At 53.8% G+C, this 16,040-nt stretch overlaps 2 protein-coding genes across 3 annotated transcripts; both read right to left on the reverse strand.

The window, feature by feature from the left end:
• Positions 1-1,201: 1,201 nt before the first annotated feature.
• Positions 1,202-4,722, reverse strand: dmrt2a (doublesex and mab-3 related transcription factor 2a). 2 transcript variants are annotated; one of them, XM_052067540.1, is made up of 4 exons: positions 4,346-4,722; positions 3,422-3,800; positions 2,684-2,786; positions 1,202-2,359 (listed from the first exon to the last, which is right to left on the reverse strand). In XM_052067540.1, the coding sequence occupies exons 2-4, from the start codon at positions 3,785-3,787 to the stop codon at positions 1,521-1,523; spliced, it is 1,308 nt and encodes a 435-aa protein (XP_051923500.1). In that variant the 5' UTR covers positions 3,788-3,800; positions 4,346-4,722; the 3' UTR covers positions 1,202-1,520. The 2 variants fall into 2 exon arrangements, with proteins under 2 accessions (XP_051923500.1, XP_051923499.1); XM_052067539.1 differs by having other exon boundaries at positions 4,458-4,720.
• A 5,699-nt stretch (positions 4,723-10,421) lies between these two features.
• Positions 10,422-15,435, reverse strand: dmrt3a (doublesex and mab-3 related transcription factor 3a). Its single transcript, XM_052067530.1, has 4 exons — positions 15,227-15,435; positions 14,378-14,496; positions 13,481-14,149; positions 10,422-11,437 (listed from the first exon to the last, which is right to left on the reverse strand). Exons 3-4 carry the CDS (start codon positions 13,812-13,814, stop codon positions 10,563-10,565), a joined length of 1,209 nt encoding a protein of 402 aa, XP_051923490.1. The 5' UTR covers positions 13,815-14,149; positions 14,378-14,496; positions 15,227-15,435; the 3' UTR covers positions 10,422-10,562.
• Positions 15,436-16,040: the final 605 nt, after the last annotated feature.

The following is a 16,040-nucleotide window of genomic DNA, read 5'->3' on the forward strand; positions in this document are numbered from 1 at the left end:
AGATGCTTATCTGTGGCCGTTTAGTGCACAAACAAAGCTCGCGCAGGGCCGTGTTTACACAACAGCGCCCGGGCGAAAACGCACTTGACGTCCAAATGTGGCTCAGGCGTCTCGTGCGCGGCCCCAAGTTGGCCGTGCGTGCGTCGGGACAGGAGTTGGCCCGGAAACGGCGCTCATTGGGACCACCAAACTGGTGGCACCACTGGCGCCATGGCTTCCTGCGATCTAACGGGAGAACTCGGCCCGCCTTCCTTCCAACGCCGGCTCGCTTTTCAGCCCGCCGACATCCCTGCGACGGAGGCCCAGATGGCCCGGATGGCCCGGATGGCCCGAGCCCCCGAGCCCCAGGGCCACTCTTGACACGTTCCGATTGCGCTCATCTTCGAGGGCCCCGTTCTGTGGCCTTTCACGCTTCAAACAATAAATGTGGCAATTACGGGCTGAAGATCAGACTGGAGTATTTGTCGCCCCCAAACGACATTTTGCCCGACCCCCATCTGAATGATAGCACACTATTTTTTTTTTTTCCAGTCTGCCCACACTTGTCGGTGGATTGAAGGTAACGTTCTGTCACGCGCTTGTGCAGTGTGAAAGCCCTCCCCCCGAAACAAATAATGGCACCAAGAAAAATGGGTTGGCTGAAAGGGCTCATATTTGGTGAGGTGTGCTTTGGGACCAACAGGTGGCACTGTAGGGCTCCCCCTGCAGTTGCACACCTGTTGCTCATTATGTCATTATCAGCTGGACTGCCGTTTGCTCTTGGGCTACTGTCGTGTTTGTTTGCTTCACTCATTGGACTTTGTTGGTTTTGGATTTGGTTTTCTCTATGTTGAACGCGCTCCTCCCTCCCACCACCTTGCGTACATGACAAAAACAATCAATCTTTCCCTTTGCCGTCGTCCCCCTTTTTGTTCCAAACTGACTTGAAAATGTCTGTGACCTTCACTATTTTTTTTTTCTCTAGTCATTGCTCAACCATGCCCAGCAGGCGAGGCAGCGGAAACTGAAAGGAGAGCCTTGCCGGTCATCTTGGGTTACGCGTCAGGCTAGCGTGCCTGCTAGCCCGACGCGGGTTAGCAGGCACGCGGGGGGACTGCGGCCGCATTTGAAAAGATTGGCCTGTCGTATTTGAGAAAGCAAAAAACGAAGCGGCTGCTTTGACTGAAGACGGCCGACTTCCTTGGGCATGAACTGCGACACGTTGTAGGCAAACGTTTATTGACATGAGGAAGCGCTTTCAAAACGTTGGACCGCGACAACCGCACGAAAGAAAGTCTTCTTTGCGGACACGTTGACATGGATGCCAAAGCCCCGCCAGGCGCCATCTTTGTCAGATGGGCCCTCGCGCGAAATCGCGAGAGGTCGGGGGCCAAAAACTGCCCGCTTCAAAGAAGACAAGAGGACGAGCTCGTTCGGCCTTGCGCACAGATCTTGCTTTTTGCCCATTTGGTCGTCGCGTGGCAGAAGCGCAGCTCGGAAAGGTTTCTCGCACCCACCTACCCCCCCACGCAAATCCCACTTCAGTGAAAGGCTCGACTCATGGCGGGTCTGTTCAAAATGGCCTCCACCGAGAAGGACAGGGACTCGCCGGCGGCCATCTTGGCCCCTCCCGGCTCGGACGGAAAGTCCTCGGCGCGCCCGTCGGCCGTTTTGCCGCTTTCCCGCAGCTTGCGCGCCGCCTCCTGCAGGAGCTCCTTACAGTACGGCGCCGCGCCGCCCCCGTCGCCCAGCGAGTGTTGGAGGAGCGAGCGGAAGCCGCAGTCGACGTCGAGCGAGAAGGCGTGTCCCAAGCGCCTCTTGGGCGGGTAGAAAGCCGAGTTCTCCCTCGCGCCGGCGGTCGCGGGCGCCGCCCTCAGCGGGTCCCGCGACGAGGCCGCGTCCTCCCGCGGAGGCCGGCCCTCGCCCGGCGCGGCGCCGGCCTTGCCGTTCTCGGCGGCCGCGGCGTTGAACAGGCACTGGCGGTAGAGCAGGGCGTCGCCCAGGTTGGCGGCGGCGCGGGGCCACACCACGAAGCCCCCTCGCGGGTAGTGCCGGTAGGCGGCGCCGGACGGGACCGACTCGCCGCCGTCGCCGGCCGCCGGGTACGGCGCCGGCACGTCCGGGCGGGCGGGCCCCGGGCGCGGGTCGGCGGCGGGCGAGTACGCCGACTTGTAGGCGTCGCAGTCGAAGGCGCGGCGCGCCGGCCGGTTGGCGAAGAGCAGCGGCGACGCCCGGCCGCTCTCCAGAAGCTCGCGCTCCAGCATGATGCTCTCCAGCTCCTTGTCGGCGAAGGCCCGCCTCTTGCGCATGCGGTCGCTCAGCGGCGGAGGCAGCGACGGGCCGCCGGCCAGGAAGGGCTCGGACGGCAACGGACGGAAACCTGTTCGGCGGGGAACAGCAAAGGTCAGGGGTCGCCGTCGCCATCGCCATCGCCGTGCGGCGCCCGCGTTGAGCTTCCCGTGGCGGGGTGGGGTGCGCATTTTGCCACCTGCCGTCCACTGCCCCGAGCCAGTGGGAGGTCACATTCGGTCGACGGCAAGCGGCAAAATGGCCACCGGCTGAGACGGGCCAACTCATATTCCACAATTTGCAACATGAGTGCGAACGGCGTGTTTGGACCGACCGGAGGAGCAGATTCCCGTCAACAACTGACTTCCCCTTCAAAGCCCCAAAGACCTTTTTTTTTTTGTTTTTTGTTTTTTACCTTCCAGGATGCTTTTGGCCAGCAGAGTTGATGGACGAACATGTCTCTGATAGATGGGCCTCCTCTCGACTGCAACTTGTTTCCCAGACAGGCCTTTTTTGTCCTGAAAAAAAAAAAAAGACACGAGGTCACGCGCAAAGAAAATGCTGTCGTCTCACATCAAGTCCGAATCGCCGTCTGCGTCTTTGTCTCAATCCAGCGGACGTTTAGTGGATGTGCGATTCCGTTAATCGGACATCAACAACTTACATGTCTGAAATAGTCGGCGGTGTCAAAATCGTTTGGTCGGATAAAAACTGATTTCCTTCACGCTTATTAAATTAAATCATTTGAAAAAATTGCATGGTTACATTTCAACTGTTTAGCATCCCCCCCCAAAGGGAAAAAAAGAAGCTAAAAAAAACATTTTAGAATTGACCCCCCCCCCCCCACACACACACACACACAATATGGGCCGAAATGTGAGCAGGAGAATCTCATCAACGAGAAGATCGCTAAAGACGTTCTCGACATTGTGCGAGTTTGAAGAAAAGAAAAAAAGGCCCCATCAATTGGAAAGCGGGCCGCAAAAGGAAGCCATAAATGTTTGCCGAAAACGCGGATCCCATCGCTTGATGAGAAGGTTTCTTTCAAGCGGAGCGAGCGGCGGCGCTTGGGACGCCGGCGTTTTTGGCCCGGTCAACGGCACCGAAGCGAGTCGGGTCGGCGGCGGGCGTCGGGCGTCGGGCGGCCTCTCACCTCGGTGGCCTGCTGGCGGCGCAGCGCCACCTGCGCGGCCATGACCCGCTGGCGCTCCACCACCAGCAGGCAGTTGGCGCACTGGCAGTCCCTCCAGCGGCAGAAGCGCTTGTGGCCCTTGAGGCACGACACCACGCCGTGGTTGCGGCACCGCGCGCACTTAGGCGTGCGGCTCAGCTTGCGCCGCTGCTCGCCGGGGCTCAGGCCCGCGGGGAGGCCCGGCCGGGCGGCGGCCCCGGCGGCGCGGGCCTCTCCGCCGCCGCCGTCGCCGTTGTCTTCCACGTCGTCGTCGTCGTCGTCGCCCTCCTCCTCCGCTCGCTCGTCCACGCTCTCCACGTCGATCTCGAACTCGCAACCCTCGGTCATGTCGGCGAGCGACCTGAGCGTCAAAAAACACGCGCGTTGCTTTTTTTTTGGGTGCCGCGTCTCACCGCGTCGAGCGTCGCCCGCACGCATGACTGCAAACTTTACTCGTCGCTTTTCCCATTGGAAGTTCAAAACTGGACCGAGTCGCATTCTGCACTTTTTGAAATTTTCAAACGGACCTACTGCAACCAGCTCACGCTCAAATAGACATTTTTTCGAGTTCACGAAAGGAAATTCAATATAGGTCCGAGTCGGCCTATTTTCACGGCCTTATTTGAGTCGGATCGAGAGATGATGGCGAGATCCCGTCACCGCAATTTCTGTCTGCCATGTTGACAAAATATGCACGTGGAAAAAAAATATTTCTGAAGCCACGAATTATGATGCATACTACATGAATTCCCCCAAAATAATTCTGTCAGAAATACAAAATTCTAAACCGGACTGGACTTGTTTCCAAAAAAAAAAATATTCAGATTGTAGGAACGCATAATTGAACAGACACGTTTCTCAACGTACAGATTTCGAGGATGACTCAACAATGTAAAATAACACGACCTGTCAAGTGCAGAAAGTCTTCATGGGGGGAAGCCGAAAAGAAAACCTTCCAAGACCGACGAAGCCGCGTCCTCGGTTCATGAAGGTGTACGCGCTGTTCGGCGGCTGTTACCTCCTCTCCGAGCCTTCTGCGGCCCGCTGGAAAGTTGCGAGCGCCCAATTAGCCGTGAACGGACACCGTGCGAGCGTGCGAGCGTGCGCCTTCGCCAGCCGGCCGAGCGGAGTTGGCAGTCGCCGAGCCCGCTCCGGGCAACTCCTGCGCCGACGCCACGCCCACGCCGCGCCGATTGGCCGCCTTCTCGAACAAATTCACACAAAGCGACCAATGGGGACGCGCCGAGCTTCCGGACCGCTCAGATCCGCTCGGTGACGCTCGACCAAAATTGAGGTGAGAATTTAACGGCCGTCAAGTTGAACGAGTGGAAGGGAAGAGGGCGCTTTGGAACCAACGCCTTTTGTGTGCCGCTGTTGCATATCGACGTACGTCTGGCGTTGATCGAGCTAGGCTAGCTAGCTCATCTCTTCGAGAAGCGTCTTCTTTGGACGTCATGTGGAAATGTCTCCAGGACGTCAGGAGTGCCATCCAACTGGCCTGCCGAGCATGGAAAGGCAGCCTTAGATGCTGAAGCGACATGTGTGTCTGTCTTATTGTCATTTCATTTCATATATCTAGAGAGACAGAGAGAGAGAGGTGTGTATGTGTGTAGACAGTCTATATCAGTGGTTCTTAACCTGGGTTCGGTTCGGTGAATCGGTCTCAGGGGTTCGACGGAGCCTCTGCCATGGAGGTTGAAACACACCCGACTCAACATGTCAATGAGTTCTGAAGCGCCCGCTTGGCCATCACTGGCTGCTTCATTTTTAAACAAATTATATTTATGTCTTGAAATTTGATTGAAGATTTCTTTCTGGTTTTAATAAATGCGTTTTTTTATGTTTTGAATTTCTAAAAAAAATATATATATCCGAATGTGCATATCCGAATCATCTTTATTGGCCAAGTATGTCAAACACACAAGGAATTTGTCTTCGCTGCACGAGTATCATCACATCAGCCGGTTGGCTTCGGGACCCCGAACAAAGTGAAGACCCACTGCTAGATAGGAAATGAAATAACACAGGCGCACATCTTGCTTTAGCATCTAAGTTTGCATTTACACACACACACACACACACACACACAGTATATATCTCAACTCGACTGTATTTGTGGAGCACTTTCAAACAGCCATCGCTGCATCCAAAGTGCTGTACGTGGAGCAATTGAACATGCACAAGAAACAGTAAAACAAATCGATTTGGACATAGAGAGAGATAGATGTATACACCCACACACACACTTTTTGGTTTGATGCTTTATTTTACGTGGCTCTTTCCATTGCATTTCGGAGTGACGTTGTTTGTATCCTGTCTTTTTGATGGGTTTTTTTTTCTTCTTCCTTTCAAGAACCCCCTGCAGTAAGGGTCCAACATAGACGCCAGAGTTGGATGAGTCCAAAGTGGGGCGCTACCAGCGTTTGGCTTTGGAAACGCGCCGGTCCTCGCAACTGAGACGCACGACACCGTACCAGGAGCCCAGAGTTGGCGCTCCCGAATCCAGCGGCAGCCACGGCGACGCTCGTCATCTTTGGCGTGGACGCGCTTTCTTTCCATTTGCTTCCGTCGGGCTGAAGGCGCAACCCCATCGTGGAGTCGGCGTGGACTCGGCGTACACTTGCACTCGACTCACCCCCGCTGGAAGAAGCAGAAGTGTGCCGCCTGCCTGCGCTTCTCCGGGGCCCTAACTCTTCCTCCATGTGTGGACGGAGTGGGGGGGGGGGTTCGGGTGAAGACCTGCAGGTGCAGCCTGACTCTCCACTTGGTCTCTTAATTTACGACGGGGGTTATGAGCGGCCCCCCCACGCTGCAGTTTCCTGGCCAGGAATGCTTTGATCCGACGGCCGCGGGCCCCCGCCGGGGTCGGAGGGATGCGCTCGTCACCGGGCTCTCCAGGTGTAACGCGTTCTCTGTGCCTCATTAAGGGACCCCCGGGATGAGACTTGGAAGGAATTCCTGCCACCCTCTTTGGGAAAGGGAAAAGACAAGTTGCAGCGGGAAATGCGGGACAGCCTGTCGACCTTGAAGGTCTTCCAGAGCTCTTTGTGGAGAGGCTCCATTTCTTTGAGAGGGGGAGTCCTGGCTTCTCCGTAACACCGCGGCCCCGCCCCCCCAAATGCCCCCGCGAGGGCAAAGCCAAGGTTTGAGCATTTTTATGAGGGAACCTGCCACCAATGCGGAGGCCCCTGACGCACCTTTTCCAGCTGCGGGCCCAGATCGCGATCTGGGAATGTGGGACCCAATAAAAACTGACCCCGGACGCATTTGGGAAAACGGGGTCTGGAGCCCGGCCGCCGCGGCCACTGGTGACGTTTTTAAGGCTTCGGAGACTGGCCACGCTGTTTTTCTGTCATCTGAGGGGTTCTTGGGACACATTCCTGAAGCGATTCCGGCCCATTGTTTTTGAAGACGAGCAGGGGTGATTTGAAATCGGAGAAAGTGCTTCTCAAGGGCTTCGTGATGTACTTCCAAGTCCTTCCAAAAGGGGGTCGCAGGACTCGGCGGTCGAGTCGTCCTCTCCCAGCGCACAGCCCAGTCAGCAAAATTGTTAAGGCGTTTTTAGCTGAAAAAAAACGACCATGTTTAGTAAGGTGTTTTTAACAAAAAAAAACCGACCATGTATAGTAAGGTGTTTTTAACAAAAAAAAACCGACCATGTATAGTAAGGCGTTTTTAGCCGAAAAAAACGACCATGTTTAGTAAGGTGTTTTTAACAAAAAAAAACCGACCATGTATAGTAAGGCGTTTTTAGCCGAAAAAAACGACCATGTTTAGTAACGTGTTTTTAACAAAAAAAACCCGACCATGTATAGTAAGGCGTTTTTAGCCGAAAAAAACGACCATGTTTAGTAAGGTGTTTTTAACAAAAAAAAAACGACCATGTATAGTAAGGCGTTTTTAGCCGGAAAAAACGACCATGTATAGTAAGGTGTTTTTAACAAAAAAAAGAGACCATGTATAGTAAGGCGTTTTTAGCCGAAAAAAACGACCATGTTTAGTAAGGTGTTTTTAGCCGGAAAAAACGACCATGTATAGTAAGGTGTTTTTAACAAAAAAAAGAGACCATGTATGGTAAGGCGTTTTTAGCCGAAAAAATACGACAACGTTTAGTAGGCGTTTTTCACTGAAAAAAACGACCATGTATAGTAAGGTGTTTTTAACAAAAAAAAGAGACCATGTATGGTAAGGCGTTTTTAGCCGAAAAAAAACGACCATGTATAGTAAGGCGTTTTTCGCCGTAAGAATACGACCATGTATAGTAAGGCGTTTTTCTATGAAAAAAACGACCATGTATAGTAAGGCGTTTTTCGACGAAAAAAACGACCATGTATAGTAAGGCGTTTTTCGACGAAAAAAACGACCATGTATAGTAAGGCGTTTTTCGCCGTAAGAATACGACCATGTTTAGTAAGGCGTTTTTAGCTGGAAAAAAACCGACCATGTATAGTAAGGCGTTTTTCGACGAAAAAAACCACCATGTTTAGTAAGGCGTTTTTAGCCGGAAAAAATGACCATGTATAGTAAGGCGTTTTAAGACGATTTTTTTTCGGTCGTTTTTTTCGGCTAAAAACGCCTTACTATACATGGTCGTTTTTTCGGTGAAAAACGCCTTACTATACATGGTCGTTTTTTTCATAGAAAAACGCCATACTATACATGGTCGTTTTTTTTCCAGCTAAAAACGCCTTACTATACATGGTCGTTTTTTCGGTGAAAAACGCCTTACTATACATGGTCGTTTTTTTCGTCGAAAAACGCCTTACTATACATGCTCGTTTTTTTGGTTAAAAACGCCTTACTATACATGGTCGCTTTTTTCGGTGAAAAACGCCTTACTAAACATGGTCATTTTTTCGGCTAAAAACGCCTTTACTATACATGGTCGTTTTTTTTCCAGCTAAAAACGCCTTACTATACATGGTCGTTTTTTCGGTGAAAAACGCCTTACTATACATGGTCGTTTTTTTCGTCGAAAAACGCCTTACTATACATGCTCGTTTTTTTCGTCGAAAAACGCCTTACTATACATGCTCGTTTTTTTGGTTAAAAACGCCTTACTATACATGGTCGCTTTTTTCGGTGAAAAACGCCTTACTAAACATGGTCATTTTTTCGGCTAAAAACGCCTTTACTATACATGGTCGTTTTTTTCCCAGCTAAGAACGCCTTACTATACATGGTCGTTTTTTTCGTAGAAAAACGCCTTACTATACATGCTCGTTTTTTTGGTTAAAAACGCCTTACTATACATGGTCGTTTTTTCGGTGAAAAACGCCTTACTAAACATGGTCATTTTTTCGGCTAAAAACGCCTTTACTATACATGGTCGTTTTTTTTGTTGAAAAACGCCTTCCTAAACATGGTCGTTTTTTTCGTCGAAAAACGCCTTACTATACATGGTCGTTTTTATTTTGGCTAAAAACACCTTACTATACATGGTCGTTTTTTTCGTCGAAAAACGCCTTACTATACATGGTCGTTTTTATCGGTGAAAAACGCATAAAAACGATGATGCTGTGTGTTGAAAAAATAGATCTGAAACTGCATTTAAGGGTGGCTCAATACCGGCCGGCCATATACGGGCCGTAGTTGTAAATTGATTTCTGGCTCAAATACTTCCCTCCACAACTGTCCCTAATTTGGTTTGCCAGAGTCAAGCCTGGAAGACGAGCAGCGGCCTGTGACGGACGCCCACCGCGTCCGCTTCGGGTCAGAAGCCCAGAAGATGCGTTTTTGATGGAGCGCATTTGGCTTTGTGGTCTCGACCTGTTGCTTACATTTCCCGGCGGGCGCGGGAATTTGTTGCGACGCCCCTCGAGCGAAGCGCTCCTCAGCAGTCAACAATCCGCCGCCGCTCTCTGTTGTGTCTGCGTCACGATTGAAACGTCGAGTTGAGCGGATTCCGGTTGAACCGCTCCGGAGTTGGACGCTCTCCATTGTTTGTCCGCGTTCTCGTTCTCGTTCGCGCCGTGTTGGCCTTGGAGCCCCCCACCCCTTTTGCGACTCGGGAGAAGCGTGAGATGTAGCGAGGAAACGCGACGGATTGGCGCCGACCAAGCGGAGGCGTGGCGCGCATTGGACCGAGTCAACGCTTGCCCGCCAGATGGCGCCATCGGTCTTCTTATTCAAGCGTCGGCGTCCAGGTCGGGTCCTGCAGGGCCGCCGTCCCGCATGTTTTCCGGCGAACATACCTGATTCAAAAGAACCGATCGTCAGCAAGCTCGTCAGCAACGGGGAGACCCTTCAGGACCCGACTTTGACACCTTTGTGTCGTATTGGAAGGAAAGGACGACTCGTGCTGAGCTCACCGTCTTCCAGCCTTGTATCCGGTCAGCCTTCTCGACGAGTTGTCGCGTCGCCAACTTGAAGTCCGAGACGAGTCGCGAAGTGAGCGATTGTTGTGAGCGCTTTCTAGGGGCGGGGGGGGGGGGGGGGGTCTTGAACGCTCGCTCATTTCATATGCTTAGAGTTGGCCCGTCGTCAATCGCGGCATTCGACGGGCGTTCGCCACTAAATGATGGAGGGCCCGCAAGTTTGGATCAGCCCGAACGGATGTCAAGCCAAAATGCCACTTGAATTCTGTGTGTGTGCGTGTTTTTTGACTGCGCCAGGAACAGAAGAGACAGAATCCAGTTTCACGCTCCACTGCATATCGATGAGGATCCGCTCTTCTTCTCCACAAGCGAAAAATTCACCCGCCTCACGCCGCAGTGAAGCCGGCGCCGCTCCTCGGATGATGCTCCGCATTTGGCGCACCGCGAAACGTCGCCCGCGCGCGTGCGTCTGCGGGCCGCCCGTTGAGCAACTCCTCACGCGGCTCCAACCGACCGTCAACGGTTCTTTTTGAAAAAATGCTTGACGGCCTTGAGCTCGGATGCGGGCCTCGTCTGCCAACTAGCGGCCAACACTGTTATTACCATTGAAAAGGGCCCGGCCACAGAAAACCTTTTCTCTCTCTTTGGAGTGCACCAATGCTACATTTGACGCGCTTTCCATCGCCACCGTTTCTCGTTTATTAGTCACACTCAACGCATGCTCACAATCACGACGACATGCTGACAGGAAGGAGACGTGAACGCGCGTTCACGTCGGCGTTTGTCCAGACGGAGCCCAAAGCGTTCTAGTTCAAGATGCGCGAGTCGGCCGAATCCGAGCGCTCCTCGTAGTCGTCGTCGGGCGAGTAGGGCCCGCCCCCGTCCCGGTGGTCGCCGCGGGGCTCCTCGGCGACTCCGGCGTGGTGCCGATGGAAGAGCGAGGCCCCCCGGAAGGCCGACCCCCCCGGGGCAACGGTCGGGCCGAAGGGCGCCGCGTATTGGGCGGCGGCGGCGGCGGAGCGCAGGCGGTACTGCTGCTGCAGGGCCACCGTGTTCCACAGCGTCACGTCGTTGGGCAGCAGGGCGCCGGCCGCTCCCCGGCTCAGGGAGTTGCTCAGTACCAGCGGGTAGCGCGGCTGCCGCAAGGGCACCCCCAGGACGCCCAGCGGGGGCGACTCGGACGCGAAGCGCAGCGAGTCCGGCACCCTGAAGGCCGAGCCCGCCGACCACTTGGCGGGGGGCGGCGCTGGCCGGAATGGGCCCGGGCCGTGCTCCGAAGCGCACGGGGGGTCGGGGCGGGGCCGCGCGCCTCCCTCCGGGCCCCGGCTGGACAGCAGCGCCTCGATGGCGCCCACCAGGTCGCCCCCGCAGCCCCGCAGGATGAGCTCCAGAACGGGCGCCTGGTGGCCCGGGAAGATCTTCTTCAGGACCTCCAGCGGGGGTCGCTTGGCTCCGAGGCCGAAGGGCGGCGGGTCGACGGGGCCGGCCGGACCCTCCCCCGGTGGACTGGCGGGGCTCCTCCGGGGGCTCTCGGCGGCCGGGGCCCCCTTCTCCCGCGGCTCCGGGGTGCCGTGGGAGTTTGCTTCCGGGGAACTGGCCGCGTCTGGGTCTCGGTCCCGCTCCCCGGGGCTGCCGCCGGTCTCGGGCCCGGACGCGTCCCCGCCGCCCTCCTCCGGACCTTCTGCAAATTTGAATGGACAGCGGTGACTCAACGCGCGAGCGACCCACCCGATCAGCACCTTTTAGTCTGCCGAGCGCCGAAGGACTGCGAGGAAAGCGCAGTTTTCTCCGAAAACCTCCAAAAAGAAGGCGTGTACGTACAATTGACTAAATATGCGCTCAACTTTTGTTCCGAATCGCTTCTTCTTAGCGACCCGACTCTCTTCTCATTCATTGCCGCGGCTTCGCTGCGCTTTCAAGCGAGTGGACGCTCAGAGCGTCTGGAGAGTTGAGGGCAGGTTGTCCTAATGCATCGAAACGAGACGCTTCCCCGCATGACGATTGGATGATCCGTCCGACGCCGAATCTCTTTTTGATTGACGGCGTAATCAGCCAATCGTCCATTTTGTGGCGTCGGCATCCGCGGGAGCATTTTTCAATTCTGTTCCGAGTTGAAGTGGAGACTTCTTCTCATCTTTTTAGCGACACTCTCTTTGTTGCAAACGACTGGCGACGAATGAATCTTTTATTTCTGACGGCTTTTATTGAAGTCGGACACTTTTGATGATGTGGGCCGAAATTGAGCTCGCCCTCCTTGACGGAGCAGCAGCATCCGCCGCTGCTGGCCGCCGAAGGAGATGGGGGGGGGGCATTTCGGCTCATCGGATGAAACCATTTGGAAAGTTGGCTGCGAGGTGAAAACACATTGGAATGGCCTGAAAACCACCTTGCTTTGTTTGGTCTTTTTTAAAAAAAAATTGCGGGGGGAGGGGGGGGGCAATTTCGCGTCGCCAAATTGATGCAAATGTTGCAGGAAGCAGCTCAGCCTCATATCCTCAACATAATCTGAATAATCATCGGCATAGGAGTGGGATTACCCCAAATTCTGCCTTTCGACCCCCCCCCCCCCCCCTTTTTTTCAGGCTCCGTCTTCATTCGTTTGCATTGATTTTGGTCGTCTCGTTTGTCTTGGCCGCTGCCTGAAATAATTGGCGAAGATGCTGTTGAAAATACGCACACGAGGCAGGAAAAAGGGGAGCGCCTCGATTGTGTTGCACTTTGGCATCTTTGGGGTTTTTTTTGACATCTCCGAACGAATTTTATTTTGTGTCTGTGTGTAAAATAATGTCAGTTAAAAAAACAACGATATGGAGCTTACAAGCACGTCACAATGTTTTTTTATACTAATGAACAATTTTGACGCAATCAAATGTTGGTCGATCTTTTTGACAAAAGACGCATTTGAATCTGACGCCTGGAACAAGGTTGGCCATGTAACGGAATCCTTTTCCAGAAAGTTGTTTTACACGCGCCGACGATTTTCCCTGATGCCTGTTTTTTTAAAAAAAATCTTTTCTTTCTATAACGCGATTGCTCGGATCAAAATGTCAAATTGAAAACGGCGACGGCGGCGTCTTCCACGTTTGCGGAGGCGCGCCCCCACCCCCCACCTCCCCTCCAAGCGCGGATCTCTCAGTTGCTTTCGTTCGCTCCCGTTCCGCCGGATTCTTCTTGTCCGCGCCGCCCGATGAAACGCGCACTTGAAGGCGCGGATCTCGTTGGGATTTCCAGATGAGAATCTCGAGTATTTGTCCTTTTTCGGGCCGACGGGAGCGCAAAGGCGAAAAGGGCGCAGGAAGCAAATGGCCCCTTTCCTTTCCGCCGGGGTCAGTTGCATCAAGACGCGCTTTGGATCGTCGTGAATTCAATGTCGCCGCGACGCATTTTGACGATGACGTTCGATCCGAAAAAAGTGACATTAGGCAATAATTGAGATCGGCAAAGGCGGCGATCGCCGAGTTCTCGTGGATCGAAGATTTGCCGCCAAAAGTGCAACCGCTGCGTTCCGTCGACGCGCTTTCCGACTTGTAGCCAATGGTTTTTTTTTTATATTTGCAAGGACCTCGTCGGGGTGGCGGCTTTTGAGAAAGCGTCTCGAGACAGTCGGCGCTCTCCGGAGCTTTTTTTTTGTTTGTTTTTTATTTCGACTTAGACGATAAACGCCCCCCCCCCATCCAAAAGAGGAAGAAGAGCGTGAGGTGAACTCGCTCCGCGGGCGGCTTACCCGCTCTCTTGTCCTGGCGCGCAGTCCTCCAGCCGCCGGCGGGGGCCCCCTCGGCGGCGGGGCCCACCCTCAGGGCCTCAGGCAGCAGGCCGTCCAGGCTCTCGTGGGCCTGCTGGCGGCGCAGCGCCACCTGGGCGGCCATGACGCGCTGGCGCTCCACGATGAGGATGCACTTGTCGCAGGCGCAGTCCTTGAAGCGGCAGTAGCGCTTGTGGCCCTTGAGCCACGACAGCACGCCGTGGTTGCGGCACCGCGCGCACTTGGGGGTCCGCTGGAGGGGCGCCCGCGGGGCCGGCGCGCCCACGTACAGGTACGGGGAGCCGTAGCCGTCCATGGCCCGTGCTCCGAGCGCGATGACGGCGATCGAGAGAGAGAGAGTGTGTGGGCGGGCTGGTGGGGGGGCACCGGCGCCGGGCGGCGCGGCCCGGCGAAGACGCTCACCCGGCCGGCTCTCTGTCCAAACGCGCGCTTGGCTGGCAAGCTGCGGATTTTGTCACCTGGCGCTCTAGACGTTTGCCGACTCGAGTGCTTCGTGGAGAAAGGAAGCCGAGCGGGCCGCTCGGACCTCCCAAAGATGTAGCGTCAAACGTCACGCCGCGTCGCGTCGCGGAGGGAGGAGGGGATTCGTCGATGAATGAGGGCCTCACCCGCCCGCACGGAGTTCCATTTCTTTCTTTTTTTTTTTTAAAGAACTGCATCAGATAACTCACTAAGATAACAGTCAAGACTGAAGCCATTTCATGTTGGCATGTCGGGCTTCTCTCTCCATCTGTGTATGCGGCGTCCATGGAGATCGAAAGAAGGATCGAAAAAGTCAGCTCACTTGTGCGTTGAAAAAACATCTCTTCAAACGTCTTCCAAAAAAAAAACATTTTCATTCATGTGGAGAAAACTCACCCATCTTCTGAAAAGTTGAAGAGTGTTTCACGTGGACGACGCCGTGTATTGTCGACTAAGAAATGAAGACCCCAAAGTCGGATCCAGATCTGCATCGGCCCGGGTTGCCTGCTCCCGTCCTGCGAGGAATATGCATCAATACTGAGATTTCATGACACCCCCCCCAAATAAATAAAATAAAATGCATAAGAGAGAAAAATATGCACGAGACGACCAGATGGTGTCATTCGCGTTGCAAGAACAACGCTCTCATCTTGCTCCCAAGCGTCTGCATTTTTCATTGTCAACACGTCGTCGTCGCACGCTCGGATTCGCGCCGTTCAATTGCCGCGCATTAAAAACACGAGCAATGTCGCCAAACGAGCGCAGTGTTGAATGCGGATGATTTGACGAGCCGTGAGAATTTTTCATAGATGTCGAACTCCCGTCCCGCATGTTTTCCAAGTCTCCCCGTTGCAACGCACCCGATTCAAACGAGCAGGTTCAATATCAGGCTTCCGCAGAGCTTGCTGATGATCTGATCCTTTGAATCAGGTATGTTGCAACGGGGGACATTCGGAAAACATGCGGGACTGCGGCCCTCCGGGAACGGAGTTCGACACCTGTGCTAGATGAACGTGAACTTGAAGATTGCCCACGTTTTTCAAATAAATCATTTTACCATGTCGATGAATCGTAAAATGTTTCAAAGGTGGGTGATCTGTCAAAAATAAACTCGATTCCTACTTTGACCGCATCTTTTTAAACCTCAAAGTGACTCCAATGCATATGGGAAAAAAGATTTGATATTTTGATATTTCCTTCCCCACCACATTTTAAAAAAAAGGTCTTCATAAATCGGATACTCACAGGCATGCCATTGGATTCTTTATCCTTCGTGAGGAGCAGATTGCTGAGTGAGTTGTGGCAATCTTCGTGCACGTGTCCTAGACTGCCCCGCTCGTTGGGAACTAGGAAACGGCGACTTTGAACTTGGCTTGCCAGACGGTTTGAGGTCGGAATCGGTGATTCCCCGTGGCCGGAGGAGGTTTGGGGCCAAGCAAACAAAATGGAGAAGACGTCCGATTGCGGGGCGGGCCTGGCGCTCACAGGGCGGCTGAGTGATCGCTCCCCAGGGAGCCATGTTGGCCACACGTCTCAATTGCAATTGTCTTCCGAGAATTGCTCCCAAAAGTGGACAAATACCAAAAGCAACTGCATACAACACACTATGCCGTTGCTTACACGTATGCCAACATCGACGCTAGCTAGCTACCTGGCTGGCTAGATAACTTGAGAAACTACGCTAGCGAGCTAACTAGCTTGGTAGCCCGCTACTGTCTATCAATACAATGCCCAATTCTTTCTTGACACTGCACTTTCACAAGGCATCATTTGCCAATGACGGAATGCGGCCGACGATACGGATGCCTTTGTATTTGTGTATTCGCGCTTAAATGACAACAGTTTGCAGCTATTTTTTCAGGACATAGCGGTTTGACGCCTGTCACAATATGATCCGTTTCCTCTTCTGCGGTTAGCGTCACAAAAATCCACTCGATGCTCACTGAGCTGAAGTCTCAGCAGACTTTACATAAGGACAATTGGCATGCCTGCCAACACCCCCCCCCCCACCAATATTATTTCGGCGGCCCATTTCTGTCCCGTTCTGCGGCTGCGGTCA

The sequence above is a fragment of the Hippocampus zosterae genome, chromosome 6, assembly GCF_025434085.1.
Source record: "Hippocampus zosterae strain Florida chromosome 6, ASM2543408v3, whole genome shotgun sequence".
Taxonomy (NCBI): domain Eukaryota; kingdom Metazoa; phylum Chordata; class Actinopteri; order Syngnathiformes; family Syngnathidae; genus Hippocampus; species Hippocampus zosterae.

Bases quoted from the DNA above. Each gene is read 5' to 3' on its own strand.
- dmrt2a (XM_052067540.1), bottom strand. From the start codon at position 3,787: ATGACCGAGGGTTGCGAGTTCGAGATCGACGTGGAGAGCGTGGACGAG. The intron at 2,787-3,421 runs GTGAGAGGCCGC...TTTTTTTTTCAG, and splicing joins GCCGCCAGCAGGCCACCGAG to GACAAAAAAGGCCTGTCTGG. The intron at 2,360-2,683 runs GTAAAAAACAAA...CCCGCCGAACAG, and splicing joins GGCCAAAAGCATCCTGGAAG to GTTTCCGTCCGTTGCCGTCC.
- dmrt3a (XM_052067530.1), bottom strand. From the start codon at position 13,814: ATGGACGGCTACGGCTCCCCGTACCTGTACGTGGGCGCGCCGGCCCCG. The intron at 11,438-13,480 runs GTAAGCCGCCCG...TCAAATTTGCAG, and splicing joins GCGCCAGGACAAGAGAGCGG to AAGGTCCGGAGGAGGGCGGC.